This window comes from Pristiophorus japonicus, chromosome 20, assembly GCF_044704955.1.
Source record: "Pristiophorus japonicus isolate sPriJap1 chromosome 20, sPriJap1.hap1, whole genome shotgun sequence".
In the NCBI taxonomy this organism is placed as follows: domain Eukaryota; kingdom Metazoa; phylum Chordata; class Chondrichthyes; family Pristiophoridae; genus Pristiophorus; species Pristiophorus japonicus.
Window position 1 is genome coordinate 46494758 of NC_091996.1, and position 22895 is coordinate 46517652.

The 22895-nt window shown below is 41.0% G+C and overlaps 1 protein-coding gene across 3 annotated transcripts in view; it reads left to right on the plus strand.

Annotated features, from left to right (window-relative positions):
• LOC139232515 (pappalysin-1-like) overlaps window positions 1-22895 on the plus strand; it is a 322505-nt gene that overhangs the window by 19397 nt on the left and 280213 nt on the right. For all 3 annotated transcript variants that reach the window (XM_070862846.1, XM_070862848.1, XM_070862849.1), the window contains exon 2: window positions 11016-12072. In XM_070862846.1, coding sequence (XP_070718947.1) covers window positions 11016-12072 — 1057 coding nt within the window. The remainder of the gene's footprint in view (window positions 1-11015; window positions 12073-22895) is intronic.

A 22895-nucleotide genomic window follows, 5' to 3' on the forward strand; every position in this document is an offset into this window, starting at 1 on the left:
TAAAAAGCTGGACAAGTTTTATTTGCAGTGGAAACTATAAACGCAGCATGGTGCAATTACTAGAACATACTGTACCTGTTAGATAATAGTTATGTATTGTGGCTGTAATATTCATTAGCTATGGTATATAATATCCTTACTGTACCCTGATGACTGGATGCAATTGAATAAAGTACTTACCTTGTCATTAACTGATTAATATAATTCTCTGAGATTTATTCTTAAGAAGGAGAAGTTACATCTTTTCTGTCTTTTCGTTACTTTTAGGATACCTCATGCCCCAAAGCATGAAACAGGTCACTATATCCCATGAGGTGTCTTCCCTTAGAGCCCCTCTGTAGCTGTGTGCTCGGAGATGTTGGAGAGCTGCTCGAGCTGATGCTTATTGAAAAGGGAATGAACTACAAGGAAAGATTAGAGAAACTCAGGCTTTTTCTTCTGGCAGTTAAGGAAGGGTACGCGTCAAAGCATATCAAAAATATTAAACAGCAGTGATAGATAGATAACGGTAAACTGAATATTACTTCAAAGTAAACCAGTAAAATAGCATCAAAGGATATGATTAGAAATGAGTGAAAAGTACATCAAAAAAAATTAAAGAACAACTTTACTTAAAAAGTGAGAACTATTTGGAATATCTTGCCAAGTAGAATAGCAGGGGCCAAAAACATTTTGGTCTATTCAAAATGCATTTCAGTGTATGGGAGGATACTTTTCTTGTAACCTGGGGTTTCCCTTTCCCATTGAGAAATGCCCACTTTCAACTTGTACCCCTCACTCCTGTGATTGGGGAGAATAGAAGCTTACTCTGTGGGTAACTTTGAAGATTCTTGAAAGTTTCCAAGATTTTTAACCTGCATCTATATTGCAGCTGCCATCTCAGCTAGACAGTACAGTACCTTGATAGCACTACATGTCCTATCAGGTAAGAGTTTGATAGCTACCTTTCCCATTTAAAACCTATGGAGGCGAAATTGGGTGTTTTTGCGCCTCCCGTTAGCATCCCCGAGGGGAGCAAATGGTTTTGTGACCGGGCGTGTCGATGACATCGATTCCCGCCATGTTCGGCGGGAGTTTTGTGACGGCGCTAAGACATTGCACCCCAATCTCCTTCGCCCGGAGATCGTGATGTCATTGGTGTGCACATTGCTCCAGTAGCGACCTGGACCCGAGGCGTGCATCGGGCGGCTGGTGCTTCAGGGTGAAGCCTAAAGGCGAGGTGGCCAAGGTAAGTCAAAAATAAAAAAGTATATTTTTAATTCCTGCCCACGATCGATTAGCCCAGCACTCTGCTTGAGCGTCAGGCTGATTGCGGGGATCGCGGCTGCCCACATGATCCAGGTAAGTTGCTTTTATTTTGCAGAGCCCTGCAGCAATGGCTTGATTCCACTTCCTTTTTGGAGAGCAAACAGCAAATTTTTTTAAAGTTTGAATTCGTTAGCGCCTTGCGGTAACTTTTGAAACTTTTATAAGTTAACGCCCCAAATGAGGCGAAAGTGAATTTCTCCCCCTAAATACTTAGAGGGGACAGTGTTGCCATCATCTAAACGTCTAACTGAACTTGAAGTGTCAAGTGGTGCAAAAAAACCCTTGAGTGCTTTTCTTTAACCAGTTCGACACTGCACTGGAGTTATACTCCACATGGTGTCAAACCTAAATGCTTGCATAATTGCCTATTTCAGCAAACCTCACAGTACCTCCCTCCAGTCATGTCAGGCTCCGACTATCGAGGGAAATCAGGGAGAGTATTAAAGCCAAGGAAGTGGCATACAAATTGGCCAGAAATAGCAGCGAACCCGGGGACTGGGAGAAATTTAGAACTCAGCAGAGGAGGACAAAGGGTTTGATTAGGGCAGGGAAAATGGAGTACGAGAAGAAGCTTGCAGGGAACATTAAGGCGGATTGCAAAAGTTTCTATAGGTATGTAAAGAGAAAAAGGTTAGTAAAAACAAACGTAGGTCCCCTGCAGTCAGAATCAGGGGAAGTCATAACGGGGAACAAAGAAATGGCAGACCAATTGAACAAGTACTTTGGTTCGGTATTCACTAAGGAGGATACAAACAACCTTCCGGATATAAAAGGGGTCAGAGGGTCTAGTAAGGAGGGGGAACTGAGGGAAATCTTTATTAGTCAGGAAATTGTGTTGGGGAAATTGATGGGATTGAAGGCCGATAAATCCCCAGGGCCTGATGGACTGCATCCCAGAGTACTTAAGGAGGTGGCCTTGGAAATAGCGGATGCATTGACAGTCATTTTCCAACATTCCATTGACTCTGGATCAGTTCCTATCGAGTGGAGGGTAGCCAATGTAACCCCACTTTTTAAAAAAGGAGGGAGAGAGAAAACAGGGAATTATAGACCGGTCAGCCTGACCTCAGTAGTGGGTAAAATGATGGAATCAATTATTAAGGATGTCATAGCAGCGCATTTGGAAAATGGTGACATGATAGGTCCAAGTCAGCATGGATTTGTGAAAGGGAAATCATGCTTGACAAATCTTCTGGAATATTTTGAGGATGTTTCCAGTAAAGTGGACAAAGGAGAACCAGTTGATGTGGTATATTTGGACTTTCAGAAGGCTTTCGACAAGGTCCCACACAAGAGATTAATGTGCAAAGTTAAAGCACATGGGATTGGGGGTAGTGTGCTGACGTGGATTGAGAACTGGTTGTCAGACAGGAAGCAAAGAGTAGGAGTAAACGGGTACTTTTCAGAATGGCAGGCAGTGACCAGTGGGGTACCGCAAGGTTCAGTGCTGGGACCCCAGCTATTTACAATATACATTAATGATTTAGACGAAGGAATTGAATGTAATATCTCCAAGTTTGCAGATGACACTAAGCTGGGTGGCAGTGTGAGCTGCGAGGAGGATGCTATTAGGCTGCAGAGTGACTTGGATAGGTTAGGTGAGTGGGCAAATGCATGGCAGATGAAGTATAATGTGGATAAATGTGAGGTTATCCACTTTGGTGGTAAAAACAGAGAGACAGACTATTATCTGAATGGTGACAGATTAGGAAAAGGGAAGGTGCAACGAGACCTGGGTGTCATGGTACATCAGTCATTGAAGGTTGGCATGCAGGTACAGCAGGCGGTTAAGAAAGAAAATGGCATGTTGGCCTTCATAGCGAGGAGATTTGAGTACAGGGGCAGGGAGGTGTTGCTACAGTTGTACAGGGCCTTGGTGAGGCCACACCTGGAGTATTGTGTACAGTTTTGGTCTCCTAACTTGAGGAAGGACATTCTTGCTATTGAGGGAGTGCAGCGAAGATTCACCAGACTGATTCCCGGGATGGTGGGACTGACCTATCAAGAAAGACTGGATCAACTGGGCTTGTATTCACTGGAGTTCAGAAGAATGAGAGGGGACCTCATGGAAACGTTTAAAATTCTGACGGGTTTAGACAGGTTAGATGCAGGAAGAATGTTCCCAATGTTGGGGAAGTCCAGAACCAGAGGTCACAGTCTGAGGATAAGGGGTAAGCCATTTAGGACCGAGATGAGGAGAAACTTCTTCACCCAGAGAGTGGTGAACCTGTGGAATTCTCTACCACAGAAAGTAGTTGAGGCCAATTCACTAAATATATTCAAAAGGGAGTTAGATGAAGTCCTTACTACTCGGGGGATCAAGGGTTATGGCGAGAAAACAGGAAGGGGGTACTGAAGTTTCATGTTCAGCCATGAACTCATTGAATGGCGGTGCAGGCTAGAAGGGCTGAATGGCCTGCTCCTGCACCTATTTTCTATGTTTCTATGTTTCTATGACTCCAGATTGCTACTGCGACTTTTGTGTCTCTACAAAGTGGGAAATGCTTTGCAGTGATGCTAAAGTTGCAACACAAACCCACTCCTGCAACAAAAAGTAGAAACTGCGAGTGTTGTCTTTGAGCTTCACAAGAAAACTCATACCATAAATAAAGTGAAAGGTGGTGATTTAAACCTAGCCCATCTGGTGGGAAGCTGACGGAATATAAAACGGGCAACTGACCCAATCTCATCAGTGTCCTACCAGGCTGGGCGAGGTTAAAATGACTCCCAGAGAATTCTGTTTTCCCTTCATGTTGCCTGCTCCTGTATTGAGGGCAGTGACCCATTTTGGATGTGGTTCTAACTTTCTGTTATCTCACCGAAGTGGTCATTGTCCACAAATGAGACTCGATGGTGAATGCCAGCAAAGTATTCCACCACTGGGGCTTTGCAGGCACGTCTCATTTGTCTACACACACTTATACTTTTCAGCAGTAATCACTTGATAGCAATCAGCATTGTAAAACATGGGGAATTTTTGCCCAAGAGCCTAACTCTAGTCCCTTTACTGCCACCCTGGCCCATGTCATCTTAAGGAAAATAAAATGCGAGACATTGGCCAACTTCTTCTGATCTTAAAAGGAAGTCTGTTATGTCAGGCTTACACAGCAGACAAATATAATAGCGAATACTTCAAAACTCCACCTTTGGGAAATCCTGTATTGTCAGCTTCCAAGTCTTATTAAAAGAGCAGCCACATGGAAACATTTACACAAGTAATTAGAACTAAATATATGATTCGCAAACTGTAAGAGGTGTTCCAAGGATTTCAAATTGGCAATAATCTAATCCACTTTCTCATAAAAATAAAATACCGCAGATGCTGAAAATCTGAAACGAAAACAGAAATTTCGGGAAGTACTCAGGCAGCATCTGTGGGGACAGAAACAGAGTTAGTGTTTCAAATTGATGACCTTTTGTCAGAAGTTGACAATCGGTCGATCATTGACCTGGAACATTAACCCAAACTTCCTCTCCCTGCAGATGCTGCCTGACCTGCTGAGCATTTCCAGCACTTTCTGTTTTTATTCCACTTTCTCAGCAAGTATTCTTGACAAGCCTCCTGATGGTACAGTTGGAAAGAGTAATAACAGTCTGTGAAAGTGAGCCACACAGACCAGGGATGACCAGGGAAGACCTCAGTTACATAGAATTACAACAGCGACTACACGTAAAAAGTATTTAATTGATTATAAAGCACTTTGGGATGTCCTGACGTCATGAAAAAAGCTATCATAGAATCATAGAATGATATAGCACAGAAGGAGGCCATTCGGTCTATCATGCCTGTGCCAGCTCTTTGGTAGAGCTATCCAATTAGTCCCATTCCCTGGCTCTTTCATCATAACGCTGCAATTTTTTTTCCCTTCCAAGCATTTATCCAATTCGATTTTGAAAGTTACTATTGAATCTGCTTCCACCACCTTTTCAGGCAGTGCATTCCAGATCGCAACAACTCGCTGCGTAATAAATGTTGCCTCATTTTCCTCTGGTCCTTTTGCCAATCATCTTAAATCTGCACCCCCTGATTACCGACCCTTCTGCCAATAGAAACAGTTTCTTCTTATTTACTCTATCAAAACTGTTCATGATTTTGAGCACTGCCATCAAATAGTCTCTTAATGTTCTCTGCTTTAAGGAGAACAACCCAGTTTCTCAGGTCTCTCTATTTCTGCATCCCCATTAAAGTTTTACCATTTCGCTTGTATTGCCTCTCCTCATTCTTCCCATCAAAATATTTCATTTCACACTGCTGTGTGTTAAATTTCATTTGCCCTGTGCCTGCCCATTTTGCCAATCTGTCTATGTCCTCCTGAAGTCTGTTATTATCCTCCTCACCGCTTACTATATTTCTGCATTTTGAGTCATCTGCAAACTTTGAAATTATGCCAAGTGCAGGTCATTAAAAGTCCATATACACAATATCAACCTTACTACCCTCATCCACTCTCTCCGTTCCTTCATTTAAAAAACTCAATCAAATTACGCAAACACGATTTGCCTTTAACAAATCCATGCTGGCTCTCATTTATTAAACCATATTTTTCCAAGTGCCAATTGATTCTGTCCCAGATTAATGTATGTAAAATTTTCTCCACTGCCGACATTAGGCTGATGGGCCTGTAATTACCTTCTTTCAACCAGGTCTCTGTTATGCCACTATCTCATAGACCTAGGTGTGATTTCTGCTTACAGCTCACCGACCTTAGTTACCACGCTACGCACATGTACTCCAAACCCATCTTAGACTGCCTTGCATTTCCCCCCTGACTGATCCCTCATATTTCTGAATTATTCATTAATCTAATGCTAATTGTTACACCCAGTCATCTGTACATCTTGTTTCGCCTTTCTAATGTTTCATCCTGGTGCCCAGCCCCTACCATTTAGGTTAAACCCTTTCACATAGCACTAGTTAACCTCCACTTAAGGACATTGCTCCCAGCTCTGTTGAGGTGCAACCCATCCATCTTGAACAGGTCCTGACTGCCCGAGAACTGTCCCCATTGCCCCAGGAATCTGAAACCTTCCCTCCTGCACCATTTCTCCAGCCACACTGTCTCATCCTACTCTTCCTATATTCACTAGTGCGTGGCACTGGGAGTAACCCAGGGATTACTATCTTTGAGGTCCTGCTCTTTAATTTCTTCCCTAGGTCCTGAAAATCTGACTGCTGGACCTCAACCCTTTTCCTTCTTATATCATTCGTTCCCACATGGACAATGACTTCTGGCTGTTCCCCTTCCCCCACCCACCCTCATCCCTCAAAACGTTCTGCACCCTCTCAGTGATGTCCTTTCATTTGGCACCAGCGAGGCAACATATCATTGTGGGACTCACTGACCACTATATTTCTATACTTATAAATGCAAGTTCTTTCTTTTTTTACAGACTGTTTGACCAAACCAGCCCATGTTGGTGTTTTATCTTCCACACGAGTAGGAGTACTAATCCCATGTGTCCACTCTGTTCCCATATCTCTTCATTCTCCTTTCCTACAACCACCTATTCTTTAATGTTGATACAGTTTTTGTTTCAATTACTCACTCACTCCAGAAGTAATGAGAATGACTGCTGTTGACATCAAGGCAGCAATTGACCGAGTATGGCATTAAGGAGCCCTAGTAAAATGGAAGTCAATGGGAATCAGGGGTAAACTCTCCATTGGCTGGAGTCATACCTAGCACAAGGGAAAATGGTTGTGGTGGTTGAAGGTCAATCATCACAGCCCCAGGACATCGCTGCAAGAGTTCCTCAGGGCAGTGCCCTAGACCCAACCATCTTCAGCTGCTTCATCAATGGCCTTCCCTTCTCAGAAGGTCAGAAGTGGGGATGTTCACTGATGACAGCACAGTGCCATTTGCAACTCCTCAGATAATGAAGCAGGCCATGCCCACATGCAGCAAGACCTGGAAGACATTCAGGCTTGGGCTGATAAGTGGCAAGAAATATTCACGTCACACAAATGCCAGGCAATGACTATTTCCAACAATCGAGAGTCTAACCGCCAGCCTTTGACATTCAATGGTATTACCATAGCCAAATCCCCAACCATCAATATCCTGGGGGTTACCTTTTACCAGAAACTTAACTGGACCAACCATATAAATACAGTGGCAACAAGAGCAGGACAGAGGCTATGTATTCTGTGACGAGCGTCTCACCTCCTGACTCCCCAAAGCCTTTCCACCATCGACAAGGCACAAGTCAGGAGTGTGATGGAATACTCTCCACTTGCCTGGATGAGTGCAGCTCCAACAACATTCAAGAAGCTCGACTCCATCCAGGACATAGCAGCTGCTTGATTGGCACCAAATTCACTACCTTAAACATCCATTCCCTCCACCACCGGTGTACCGTGGCTGCACCGTGTACCATCTACAAGATGCACTGCAGCAACTCACCAAGGCTTCTTCGGCAGCACCTCCCAGACCCGCGACCTCTACCACCTAGAAGGCCAAGGGCAGCAAGCATATGGGAACACCACCACCTGAAAGTCCCCCTCCAAGTCACACACACCCTGACTTGGAAGTATATCGCCGTTCCTTCATGTCGCAGCATCAATATCCTGTAACTCCCTCCCTTACAGCACTATGGGAGTACCTTCACCACACGGACTGCAGCTGTTCAAAGGCAATTAGGGATGGGTAATAAAATGCTGTTTTTGTCAGCGACGCTCACATTCCAGAAACAAATAAAAAAAAGTGTGTTCCACAGCATCACAATCCTTTGTGTAAAAAAAGTTTCTCCTGCTCACTGTCATAAATCTCTCACACTTAATCTAATACGGTCCCTTCATTTTGTAAGCAGTCTGTTTCTCTTTACCCCCTCCATCACTTCAGACACTTGTATTAAATCACCCTGTAATATCCTCTGTTCTAACAAAAACAGCCCCATCCTTGGCCTTTGCTCTATTAGTTGATTTCATGCTTTGATATTCAGATACGTGCACCCCACGATTGCCACTTCATGTGGGGGGCTTTGGAGCATAGAATTGACCGCAGTATTAAGTGGAAACATGGAAACTAAACACAAGTAATAATAAAAGTTCCATTAGATATTTTTAACTTAATTGACAACAATATGTGCTTACTTGGCTTAATAAGATAGAGACAATAATACATCAGTCACTATGTAACATGGGAGAGCTTCCATTTACTGTGCTAGATGTTCATTCCCTTGATATCGATACCTGTACCACCATCTGCTCGCTCCAGAAAATTTGCAGCTTCCTATTCTCATGAAGGTTATGGCAACTGTATAAAGATAGTAATATGGAATTGTTATTTTTTTTAAGTTGAATAGCCAAAGTTGATAGTGGAGTCTGCCACCATGTTTGAAAACAGTAAGACAAGATCAGTTGGTTCGGATATAGTCTCACTAATCTTGGATGTTGAAACCCTGAAAACTACAGGAGGAAAGGAAGATTGAGGAAGGCAAGGAAAAGAATGAAGCAAAGTTAGGGACAGTGCAATGATTCTTGATTTCGACACAGCGAGGCTGGTAGGAAAGTGAAAGATTAATCTATTTGCATTTGCATTGGTCCATTCTAAGTGATATATTCTAAAAGGACCAACATTCGGTTGCCACCAAAGAGTTGTGCCAGTAAGCAAGCACTAGACATTTACTGTAGTGGTTACTTGCTCATAAATATTTGAGTTAGATACTCGCACTCATTTCCCTTTATAAATCATCAGATGAAATATTAATTTTCTGCATGTTCAGACCCAGGACTCTCACAGTTCAGTTGACTTGACGTAGGGATGGGCAGCTATTTCCTTTAAATTCATAACTACTGGAAAGTAGATTTAATTTGCTTATCCATTTCGAGCACTTATGAATGACCCTCACCATATGTGCTAGACTGCTTTGTTCTTGAATCTTGACTCTAAGCAGACACGCATAAACACTGAAAGAGTTTGCAATTAGATCCAAGTGTAGGAATCGCAGCACTCTTTGATTTCCAAAAGATACAGCTTGTGTTAAATCAGGATGTGTCAACTGTTACCTTATATCAGTGATTCCTAGTATGTGCGCAGTGCGCCAAGTATACCGCAGCAGTAGACATACCATATTGAAGTGAAAGATAGCCAGAACAGGAGAACAAGATCATACAAGGAAGACTAGACTAGATATGAGATACCATTAAAAATGTACATGTTTGCTAATATTGGGAGTTCTGTATTGTCTGAGCACATGATACAGAGACTCAGTCACATGAGAGAGGCATTGTTTGACAATGCAGTCTCTCAGTTAAATTCCCTATAAATTGACATTTTGAGTGGGACACTCTTTCTGTAGGCTAGTGATTTTAGTATATTTGACACGTCTGAAGAGCTTTGAAAATTTATAATGTGATCAAATTTCCCTCAATAAATGCATTGCTTTTCAGAAAGTTTTTTGTATTTGTAATACATTAGACAGGCTCAAAATAATAATTATAAAAACCAGAGGCATTACAGAAAGCCACAACATAAGACCAGTTCATGTCATGTTGAATTTCACAGCCCTGGGAATAGGGATCACTATTGCTCATGTACTACATAGCTAAGGAAGCAAATCAATGTCAAGAGCAGAAGAGACCAAGGCTGCTGAAACGTTAGAAGAAATTGGGATTACACTTCTTTTCTGTGGCTTTTCTTCCAAAATACCTCAGTAAATTATTTGATAAAGTAATTGTGTTGAACAAGGCTTGCATTCTTTCACTCATGTTTTAGTTACATATACAGTCAAACAGAATTGCATTGTCTTTAGCTTATTTACTAGGGCGTTTATAATTTGGCATTTACTTGATCGATTTTACTCAGCGCAGAAAATTAACGCGAGAGTATGAATAGTTATTTTTAAATCTGAGACATCTGAGATTTTGCAACACTGGGCATTTTAGCACTGCCATCTCTAAACAGATCAAAGGCTTTGGCATGAGTATGCAAGGACTATATTTAAAATGACCTAGACAAGCATTACAGTACTTGTAGTCAATACTCCATGATTCTTTAACTAGTATACTCGAGCTTTTTTTTTTATTGTACGAAAAGTTTCCTTCATATGTATAAACACATTACCTTCCTGAACTTGACAACTGCTTTCCAAAGGAAACAGGAAAAGGGGATTTTAGAGCCCCTAGGAAAATAACATTTTGCAGAAACGTACCATTTTGATTCTCACTTTCCCATCACCGAGGTAAATTTCAAGAAAATATAGCGAAATGTTCATGTAACCTTTACTCTGTTGACATTAGACCATACAACTAATGACTGAGTGTTAGCAGATGGTCTCTGTTTTTAAGTAAAAAGTGACATGCATTTTTTTTTAAAAGTGCACAAAATGATTTTTTAAATCCAGTTCACTTTATGGCCTACCGAAACTCTCTTTTCTTAAACTAACCACAATATGACAGTGATTCAAATGTTGAGAGCACACTGCACCTCACAGGATAAAAATGCACAACAACACATCGTTTTTGGAGGTGGGGGTAGCTAGCATTGGGTATATTTGAAATTTCAAATTTACAAAGATCACTAAATGTCTCTGTTTGACAATAATATGCTGTACAAGCCTAGAACAGCAGAATTTCTACTTCATTAAATGTTATGTAAAAGTATATGCCCCCAATATTACTTCTACGGTTGTCCTATGAGTCATAATAATGTATGAAAATCTTTCTTTCAAAACATCTTACAGCTTTTTATGTTTCTTGGATGTAGGACTTTACGACAAATGTTCTTCTTCATCCCGGGACAGAGGATGGGCTCTTGGGATTCAGTCCGTGAGTGACTTGGGTAACAGAGACCCACGATTCTTCTTCTCTCTAAAAACAGATAGAGCTCGTAAAACGACCACCATCACAGCCCATCAGAAATACCACGCTAACCAGTGGGCACATTTGGCAGTAACGTATGATGGACATAAAATGAAACTGTATGTTAATGGAGCACAAGTTGGCGTGAGCAGTGAACAAGTAGGTGATCTCTTCAGCCCTTTGAGCAAAAAGTGCAAAGTACTAATGCTTGGCGGAAATTTCCAGAATCAGAACTACCGTGGCTACACGGCTGATTTCAGTTTGTGGAGCGAAGGAAGAATTCAGGCGCAGATAATCCAAGGAATGAAACACAATTCTCAGAAAGATGAAGAGCTAGTTCTTCATGACAATTTTGAAGATGTACAGAGTCACTGGCTAACTGTAAAGGATAGCAAATACCCCCAAAGGGAACCAAAGCACCATAACAGCTGGTTATCAAGTACTAATCTGGAACCCCCTCCTTGTGGCCAAACTATCTGTGACAACGTCGAAGTCATAACAAGCTACAATAAACTCTTCAACTTTCGCAAGCTGAAGACTGTCCGCTACAAGGTTATCAATGTCTATGATGACAATCATCAAAAACCTACAGTTACAAGAGAACAAATAGAACTTCAGCATCAACACTTAAACAATGCCTTTCATAGGTATAATATCACCTGGGATCTTACAGTTTTGGATGTCAAAAATTCCTCTCTGAGAAATCGTCTTATTTTGGCCAATTGTGATATAAATAAAATAGGGGATGGGGATTGTGACTTGGAATGTGACCACATACAGACAGGAAACGATGGCGGAGATTGTAAACCACTGAGGCGTTCACCTTCGCCAAGTAAAAAAGGAGATGGGGTGTGTGATATGGAATGCAATGAAGAACTGTACAATTTTGATGATGGTGATTGCTGCAATCCAATGGTGACTGATGTAACAAGAACTTGTTTTGACCCCAATTCAACCTTCAGGTAGTATTAGTAATCATATTCAATCGTCATTGAATAATTACTATGAAATGTATATATCCTGAGGCTCAGTTCAAATAAATGCCTCTGGAAGTAAACACTTTAAAAATAATACTTTTGAAAGTAAGGAAATGATTCCATTTTCTTTTCATCCACTTGTTTATTTCTTTCTTGCTGTGAAGTAACTGTTCTAAGTGGCTGCGCACCGCCTTTTTTGGGAGGTTTCGTAGCACTTTGTTTTGGCAATATAGAGCCATGTGGTCTACAGTTCTTTACCCTGATGAAATTGAATGGCTGCACGGACGATCTTGAAGTGAGGTGAGAGTGTTCTCACCTCGCTACAAGATTTGTGTGTTCTTATTAGTGCTGTTTCATGCTTACTAATCAACAGCAATCAGTTACAGCCTTGTTTTTCAATGAACAACATCAATTCACACACTTGCAGATGAAAAAGCCATGCCTTTTTCAATCCCTTTAACACAAATTCATCTGGGAGAATGTTGTAACATTTTAATTGACTTTTTTTGGACATATAATTCCATTCCAAAATTGGAAAAAAGTTTTGAAGAGAGATAGGGGCCGAAATTGCCCTGCTCGGATTTGCAGCACATAATTCGAATTATTGGGTCGAGTTGTGCAGCACTGTAAGCACCTGAGCTGACGTGGATTTGCCCTCTTTTGCAGAAACAAATGATGGGGCGGTAAAAGGGTCGGCGTGCATGGTGATGACGTCATCACCAGAGCACAGCGCAAACACCTTTTTGCTGGCGCCTGGGCGAAAACCCTTTAGTGCAGACTTATCACCGGCGATAACTGGCCCTGTGCAAAGGGGCAATTTCACCCCCATACTGTCTTAACACATTAGTGGCAAAAAATGGTGTTTTGGAATTAAGATCGCAGGATAACAAATGTGTTTCAACACCATTAAGATCTTTGAAATCAGTACAGTCAAATCTAGTGAACAGGGAATTTGAGGAGTGGTTTGTGTTATCAAGATCTCAGCTCCTTTATTATCATGGAACTTCTATTAGGATTAAGAAAAAAGATTTTAGCAACAAGATGTCGATGTGTATTGATGGGAGGCAGTGTTGGGTTTTTGTTTATTATTTCATTCTTCACAAACGGCGTGTCGAGGAAAGCTGTTCACCGAGAAACCAGTGAGCTATCCAAGAATTTTAAGGATCCTTTGTGTGCGTTGGTTGAAAAAAAAGAGACATTTGTACATATAAGCATCTTGCACATTAATTAGCTAGGCTCAGTCTGAAGGTTTTGGATTCAAGCTCTGCTCCAGGACCTGAGCTTATTATCTAGATTGACGTTCCAGTACAGTACTGCTGCATTGTCGGAGATGGTGTCCTTCTGAGGAGGCAACAAACCAAGACTCTGTGTGCTGGTTCTGGTGAGTGATAAAGATCCTGTTGTACAACTGCAAGAAGAGCAGGAGGTTCTCTTGGTGTCCTGGCTAACATTCCCCCCTCACCCTCACCCCCCCTCCTCCACCCGCCCCCCCCCCCCCCACCCCAACCTTGCCCCAATCAACATCACCAAGAACAGATCCACCGGTCATTCAACACATTGCTGTTGGTGGTATCTTGCTGTGTGCAAAATTATTACTGCGTTTCCCTACATAACAACCGTGACTGGATTTAAAAAAAAGAATCATTGCATGGGAAGCAATTTGAGATGTTTCTGAGATGTGTGATAAGGAATAATGTAAATGTAAGTCTTTTTTTTATTATTTTGAATTATAGGAAATTCAGATGTCCAAAAGAAAGAAACCTATAAAAAATTATGTGGAGTTGATTTTATCGAAGTTGTATTTGAATCTGGCAAGCTGCCTTCTCTTAAGGTTCAAAGTTGTTTCTGAGTCTGAAGTTGGCCCATTCAGGCCTGTGCTGATTTTCTGATGAGTTTGAGCTTTTTGGACTTTGGATGCTGTTTCTGTCCCTTCCAGCAAGGTCCAGTGATGGACAACACTTGAAGCTGTCTTTGAAAGTGCCTGCATCATTAGGAAAAGCAAATCGAAACTTTGGAAGGAGATGAAAAATACTGGATTCGGATTCTTCAATCTACTCAAGGCTCCTAAAAGTCACCAGTATTTTTGAATTCAGGTTGTACAGGAATCAAGCCCCGTATACTTCAGCACCAGTCTGGCACCTTCTGTCTTGCTTGTTGTCTTGTTTTCTTCTTTTCTCAGCTCCAAAAACAATGGATCCTTTGTATCATTTAAAAATGGAATATCAGGAAAATATCTACTTTAACTGTTATTCTCACTTTTCTTTTATTCCCCTTGCGTCTCACGAATCACGTCATGGGGTTAAAATGTCAGCCACAGTCCATAGGCATCTTCTGCCTGCTGGTAGAAGACAAACAGGCAGCAATGGATTTGGATAATAATGTGAGATGTCAACTTAGGATTTTTACCTTCCAGCTTTGGACTTTAATAAGCAACCCATTTTCTATTAAAATGTATAAACACATGCCCTTAGATTTAGGTTATATTCAGTTGTACTTTCTTACCTGAAACCTTTTCTGTTAGTCAACGGGAAGCAAGTTTCTGTGCAGGTGATGTAGGGAAGGCTGTCTCTTTCTGATGCTGAAGAAATCTATTACATTACCTTGATTTGTACACAAACTATTGAAGCAGAATGCATTCAAATGAACAATAGGCCTATCTTAGTTTCAATCTACATGCTACAGAGATTTATAGTGGTACATTTAGTTGACTTTTACTTCAGTTCTATGTTTTCATCGAATTGTTATCAGTTTAACCCAATGATAATAAGCTATCAAAGATCTACCTAGAATCGTAGAATACACTGGAGTCCACTTAAAAGAATCAGTGATAAGATCACTTCAGCAGGGAGTTGACTGTTGACAAAATGCCATTACACAGTAGCTGTGCAGTCAGAGCCTCACCCCTGGAGAGTGATGAACTAGTAAAAGGACAGCGTTTCCTCGGCAGCCTCCAGGTAACACTTGTATTGTGAACGTTAGGATTACAGATTTCAGTTCTCTCCCCTTTTGTCTGACATGTTACTGGCAACATCCCACAATTTATTGATTTTGCATTATTGCTTTAATGCACACAATTCACAGGTTAGAAGAGGATGAGAGAGAAAAATGGTTTCTTCCCACATAACACGTATTACAACAGTAATACCAAATCAATAAGCTGTTAATGAATTTGCAAGTGAAAGACAAGAATCAATTAATATGTGAATAATATAGACTGTACCTGTACACACAACATGAAATCACTGCCACATAGATATAAATATAAATACAATATAAGATTATGTACATATAAGATGAACACTAAGAAATCCAATTTACTAAGAAATACAGCAGGAATTCAGAAGAAACATCTTTATCCGGAGCTTGGTTAGAATGTGGAACTCACTACCTTAAGGAATATTTGAGACAAATAGCATAGATGCATTTAAGGGGAAGCGCGATAAACACATTAGGGAAAACAATGTAAGGTTATGCTGAAAGCATTAAATGAAAGGAGTGGGAGAAGGCACAACACCACCAGTTGGGCCGAATGGCCTGTTTCCATGCTGTGCATTCTGTGCAATTCTATGTAATAGACAGTTAGTAATTATTTTGTATGTGTTCCCAGAATATTTGGAAATTCCAATATAGCTTCATTCACATTATGCAATGGAGTGCTGTCACTTGTAGTCCAAGAAACCGTAATGTTACATAGTAGACACTAAACAGTGAATTGAGGAAAACTTATTTTATCCTTTTATTAAAATCTGTTTTCGGACATTCAATCTCATTTCGAGTAAGATCTGGGAAGAGCGGGCATGGGTGAGAGGGAATGGAGGTTAGATTAATAAACTGTACTCTGAGTGATTCTTGGAGGAGTGTGAAGAAGCCCTTTGTTTGACCCTGGCAGTTTTCAGCTGGTTAGTTAAGGATCACACAACATTAAAGCTTATTGGCAATTTTAATTATAGTGCATTGGTACCAATACTCAAAATAAATATTATTTGGTAGGAGACACTTATTACTTAATTACTTATTGTGGTTAATTCCTCTATTTTGCTAGCTTTCATAGCACAAGTGTAACCTAGTCTGGAGACAGGTGCTCACATGAAATGTTTGCCCTTTTGTTTTACCAGATCACCACTCTCCTGCCATGGGGTGAGACTATAAGAGCCCTGAGGTAGTGGTTGCCTAAAGACTAAGTGAGATTAATCATTGAGGAGCTGAGCCAAACAGATCAGGAAGATCCCAAGTTTGATTCCAGGTCTGCGCTAATTTACCGAGGCAGCAATTGAGCAGCAGAATTGTACTCGGTGCTAATTCTAGCCTCGGGAGGGAAAATACAGTCATGTTTCCTGCTTCTGATGACTATCTAGTGCCCCTGCTGGCGATGTGGGACTGCATTAGGCTCGGCTGTGATCACTTCCATTCTTGAATAGCCTGCTAACACTCATTATCGTGGGCTCATATGTGAGGAATGGCAAGGATGTCAGAACCTGGAGAATATTACCTCAGCGTGAGTTAGCAGCCTCAGGAGATAACAAATAGAGCAGTGTAGTTTTTGCATTGTGAGTAAGCAATAAGCCTTTTATAGCCTTGTTGGGAAAAAAATCCATAATTTCTTGTTCAGGTTGTTTTATATTACATAGAATTACATAAAATCGAAACCACAGAAACAGGCATTCAGTCCAACTAGTCTATGCTCCATGCCCCACCTTACTTCATCAAATGCTATCAGCATATCCGACTAATCCTTTCTCCCTCACATGCTGATCTAGCTTCCCCTAAAATGAATCTCCGCTATTCACCTCAACAACCCCTTGGTGGTAGTGAGTTGCAGATTCTAACCATTCTCTAAGTAAAGAAGATTCTCCTGAACTCTCTATTGGATATATTGGATATAATGTTTGCAAAATTTAAAATAGGTCATTAAATGATTTATTTAGCATTTCAAGAAAACACATAAAAACCTATGGACATATAATGATTATTGTGATATCAGGACAAAGGGATGCCGGGTTGGGGGTTACAACGACTTATGTGATGAAGTCTGTCTGGTGTCGAGCATTGCTCAGTTCTGTCACTTCATCTTGAGCTGGAGTAGAGCTGTCCAAAGTAAACAGAAAGATCTGAAATGAGGCAGTAGGTATTACCAGCTTTCTTCTTGGTCATCTTGTCCTTAATAGACAGTTGTGTGCAGTTCCAGTTCATTCAGCAGTCTAAGAGTTAATTTGATGAATCTCCACCTCCCTTCCCTCCCGCCGCTTCACCCCCCCCCCCTATCCTGCCCACCACCAACAGACATATCACATTTAATGATTTCTGAGAGTAGCACTTAGCTCCGGTGTAAGTGGAGCTTGTCAACTAGGCACATGGTGAGGCTGATTAGAGGTTCCAGATTATGATTCAGGTTGGGTCGAAACAAAATATCTAGTGTTATTTCTGCTCACAGTTATTGGAGCTATTTATAATCCCTACAATATTTATTTGTGACCAGAAATGTAAAAGGATAAGTTTTAAGATTACTGTAAATTATGTGAATGCTCGCAGTAAGAAAGGTGCTGACTCTTGCTGGGGTAAAGTTCCATGACTGCCCTCCACTACCTTGCCCAAGCTGCCATTCTAACTTTGTCAGCCAGAGCAATTAGTGTTGGCAAACTATTCAGTCATGAGTGGCATCACGGTTGAGCCTGAATCTCGGCCCATGTTCAGGCACACGCACACAGTTCACAGCAGACATCACTGGGTAGTGATTTGCAGCTGGAATGCTGGCTGACTTTATTCCCTTCACCTGCCTAGGAATATGAAACCCAATTGCAGCAAATCCACAGGCACTTGAGCTGGTGCCAGTTAACTCAGCGAATAGAAGCTGGGACTTCTTTGCTGATCTTTATGGCTCAGTTTTACACCAGGCAGCACATTTGGCAAGTGAGCCATCAGACCAGCTGGCCACTGTTTGTTTTCAAAACTTTGAAGTAAGTGGACTTCCCATGTAAAATAATGACCAGATTGGTTGCAATGTGGGAGGATGCTTGTTAGCATATGGCTTGCTGTCTGCCATGAGTTGTCTGAAGAAACAGGTGAACCAGATATCATAGGTTGAAGCTTGACATTTATCTTCTTTTACATGGCGGTGGGTGTGCGAACACGTAGTCCCTCTTACCAGCTTGAAACTACACATCCCACCAATTATGATGGTATTGCGTGTATTACCATTTTAAATATGTGCAATTTGGTCACATTTAACAAACACCTGGGGGGAAAAAAAGAATAAAGTTCATTTGCTTCTAGTTCAAAGATCTATGACTCCACTGAACAATAATTGCTTTACCCAACAATATATTCTAGCCTACCGTCCCCTGAATTTATCAATTTCCAAATGATCCTGCTGCCTCCCCTCTCTCGTACATCATCCAAGGTTCAGTATCGACCGTAATTGGCAGGAAATTACCCTTGACAATGAATCAATCCAGTTTCAGGAACTGAGATAATGTGAAGAGAATGGTTAGAGACTCTGTACCAATAGGAGATCACAATGCTTCCCTTCCCTCTCCCAGTTTTATGAAATGAAGGTGTGGACAGAGTACTAATAGAGTAATCCATCTTTCTGCTAAAATGTTTTATAATGCTTTTGTTTACATGTACGATCCATGACATCACTCACGTCAAGGTACACTACCACATCATTTGCAGGTGATGCGATTTCAACAAAAGCAAAACGCATGGCTCTTCTCCCTTTACAATGCAAAATAAAAATGTTTGTCAGACACCATCATGAAGAGAGTGCCCTTCGAAATGTTCGGCATTCCGTGACCTTGCACCCACCTTACCTCACAAATCACCTCCAGCCACCTCCACCTATCTGATATCAGGTTGCTCCTCATTCCCTGCTGCCTCTCCGTTACTTGGCCCCTGCCCTCTGGAAGTCTTTCCCTATAACCTGTCACCTTGCCTCCCTCCCAGCTTTCAAAAGCGACCTCAAAATCCTAAGTTGTGTCTTCACCCTTTCCCAAATGTTTTCTATTCTCTTTGTCTGTTCCCTCCAGCTCGATATCCGCTGTTTTTTGTCTCCACCTTGTAAAGCACTTTGGGACAACTCTCTGTACGTGAGAAGTGCTGTCGAAATAAAGGTAGTGGCTCACCTATTGTTTGAACCACTATGAGGGGTGGTAGAATTTCTAAAACAGTGATATCAGCTGCTGTTAAGGATATCACGTCTCTAAAGTACAGCAGTGCATAGCGTGGTAAAGGAGCTGTTTGTGCTACACTTTGGTTTAAAGAGAGAAAAAATATCAGAAGCTGACCCCAAAAATGATCTGGGGTCAGGTTCAGGGCCAAATATGGTCGTAAACATGTCACTTTCTTCTGATTATGCCCCTGGCATGGGTTCAAAATAATGATCTTGGCATAAACACTTTTTTGAAGTGAATTTCACTTAATCTTTTATGGGGCAATAGCAATGGAATTAGATTTGCTTCATTGGCACTTTCTAGTGCTAACATGAAGTAATCCTTTAATACAAGTTTAAGGATTAGACATTTCATGTTGCTCACTTTTGTGTAATTGTTTAATATCAGTGAGCTTATCCACAGCATTTTCAGTGCAACCTTTACCCTGTAGCTTTAAATCTCTTGGTTGCCTTTGATGTATGCCCAGATTTTGTCTGATACAAACTCTGTTGGCCATTCTAATGCACTTAGTGAGCCATGAGGCCAACAAATTACATTAAGGTGATGAGCTCTTAATCAACGCTATCTTTATTTTTACTGACATTGAAGTGCTTTTATAAGTGATTTATAATTTTTTCCCCCTGGACTTTGGACTTTAAAAACACCTTTTGTTTGGCCTCACTTTCTCCCACATTGTCATTTTTGTTCTTCACTTCCGCTTCTTTCCTACCAACCTCTTTCATTTCTGGATCTGTCATTTTTCTTATTATGAAATGCCGTCCATTGTCACTCAACACAGGCGATTCATGTAGGCACTTTCTCCTCTGTATTTTTGTCACGCTTGACAGGTGTAAGTGTTGAATGGTTCCGCTTAAGTGGACAAGGCAATTCAAATCACCAGAAAGTGGCAGTGACAGTCACTGGAAAGAGTGGCAGATTTGTATTAATTGATTTCAAAATGTTTCATTTCGGCAGAAAAGCTGTAGGATTCGATGATGATGAGGTTTCACATTTGGCTTTATTTCTAGCGGGTCAATTTAAAGTGACAATAAAACAGTTATTGAAGTTCAATTCTTTCAGCAAATGTTGTTTCCCAAGTTACCAACGGTGGCTTTATACTGTGTGACACTGGCTCCTGCCTTAGGCTGGTTTGAGCAGCAGCACCACCAAGTTCCACTGTCCTACTTGTACCGCATTGTAATCAAGCAAAAGTGGAACCTCTGCACGTGCATGAATAAATATATACAGAGCTCTGCTCATCTTCCTTCAGGAAGCTGGAAACAGTAGAAAAGAGCTCACTGTCCCAGCAATACTCATTCATAATTACCATCACGAGAGTATCATATACATTGCCTAATTATACCCACGTGAATACTTAACATGTCACAAGCAAAACCATCTGTCACATTAGCAATTAGACTTGTGAGTTACTTAACATAGACAGAGTAGGAACATTTAAGATAATCTTAAGGACTGATGAACATTTCATAACTGAAGTAAATATGCAGTCAGTTTCTCCAATTAATATTTCCCACAGCTACAGTGAATCGCAGGATCTAATACATTATTAAGTGATATTAATATTTGCTATCATATGCCATATCTCGTAATTAGGTAAATAAGATTTTGATTTCAATCCCGATCTTGAAATTAGGCATCAGCAGTGCCAGACAGATGAATGGGTTGAGCCGAAAACTGGATGAGAAATAGATGGATTTGATAGGCAGGCTGTCCTGAGTGGCAGAGAACAGAGGATGTGAATGAATAGCTTCCCTAACCTATAAGGGAAATTGGCATCATGGGTGTGGGAAGAGTTGATAAAAGATTTCAATGAGACCGCATCAGCTCAACTTAGAAATATACATAGAAGAAATACATAGAAGTTACAACATGAAAACAGGCCATTAGGCCCAATCACTTTTTTGGGGGTATTTATCGTCCACGCAAGCAAATAGTCCGAATTACGTGTACCCACTCTGTTCCCATATCCCTTCATTGCCTTTTCCTTCACCTGCCTATCCAATCTAATCTTGAATGCTGATATAGTTTCGGCCTCAACTACTAACTCTGGAAGTGAATTCCATAGCTTCACAATTCTCTGTGTGAGGAAGTTTCCCCTACCCTGTTCCAAATCTCTTACATGTAATCTTGTATCTGTGACCCCTCGTTCTTGACCCCCCTCATCTATTGGAAACGGCCGGCTTCTATCTATCTCCTGTCATCCTTTCATAATTTAAAACATTTCTATTGTATCACCCCATAATCTGTGCTGTTCCCAATTTTTCAAGACTTTCTTCATATTAGTATTTCCTCATATTATATGGAGTGAATCTGTATTGCACCCTTTCTAATGCATCAATATCCTTCCAAAAGTGTGGAGCCCAATACTGTATAGAATACTCTAGCTGAGGTCTTATTGAAGTTTTGTATAGACTCACTATTACCCCATGGCTTTTATATTCTATGCCACAAGATAAAACTGAAAATTCCATTAGCTCTTTTTTTACAGCTTTATCAAACTGAGGTGCTTACTTTAATGTTTTGTGAACCGGTATTCCCAAGTCCCTCTGCACTTCCAAAACACTCAGCCTTTTTCCATTTAGAGTATAATTGCTGCTGCTTTTTTTTACCAAACGGTAATACCTCACATTTACTGACGTTGAATTCCCTCTGCCATTTTTTAGGCCATTCCTCCATCTTATCAATATCCATTTGCAGATCGCTTTGATCATCAAAACAATTAACAAGATGTACTAGTTTGGTATCATCTGCAAATGTTGCACCACTCCCTCCATGGCTTTATCCAAATTATTGCTATGCACAGGGAACAGCAGTGGCCTGAAAACGAAACCCTGAGGGACGTCACTAACCACTTTCAACTACTCTGAAAAAAACTGCCCTTAACTCCTACTCTCCAGTTTGCTATCCTCCCCCAATTCCCTACGACTTAATCTTCCCTAATAGTCTCCCACGTGGCACTTTGTCAATGCTTTCCGAATGTCCATGTATACTATATCTGCATTTCTTCCAGCTACAACAACAACAACTTGTATTTTTATAGCATCTTTAACGTAGTAAAACATCCCAAGGCGCTTCACAGTAGTGTTATAAGACAAAACAAATAAATTTGATACCGAGCCGTATAAGACGAAATTATAGCTGATGACCAAAAGCTTGGTTAAAGAGGTGGGTTTTAAGGAGTGTCTTAAAGGAGAAAAGAGAGGTAGAGAGGTTTAGGGAAGGAGTTCCAGAGCTTGGGACTATGCAGCTGAAGGCACAGCCACCAATGGTTGAGCAGTTATAATCAGGGATACTCAAGAGGGCAGAATTTGAGGAGTGCAGACATCTCGGAGGCTACCGTGACTGTTACCTCCTCAAAGAATTCTATGAGGCATGTCAAGAGGATCATCTCTTTTGAAATCCATGCTGGATACCTCTAACTATTTTCTAGATACTTGTTTATTTCATCCTACATTAAAAACTCTAACATTATTCCTGCCACAGATATTAGCCAGACTGGTCTGTAATTACGCAGATTACCTCTGTCTCCCTTTTTAAAAATGGGTACTACATTGGCTGCTTTCCAGTCCTCTGACATATATCTACACACATTAGGTCCCTGAAAAATATTTAGATCCTCAGTAATTTTCTGCCTCATTT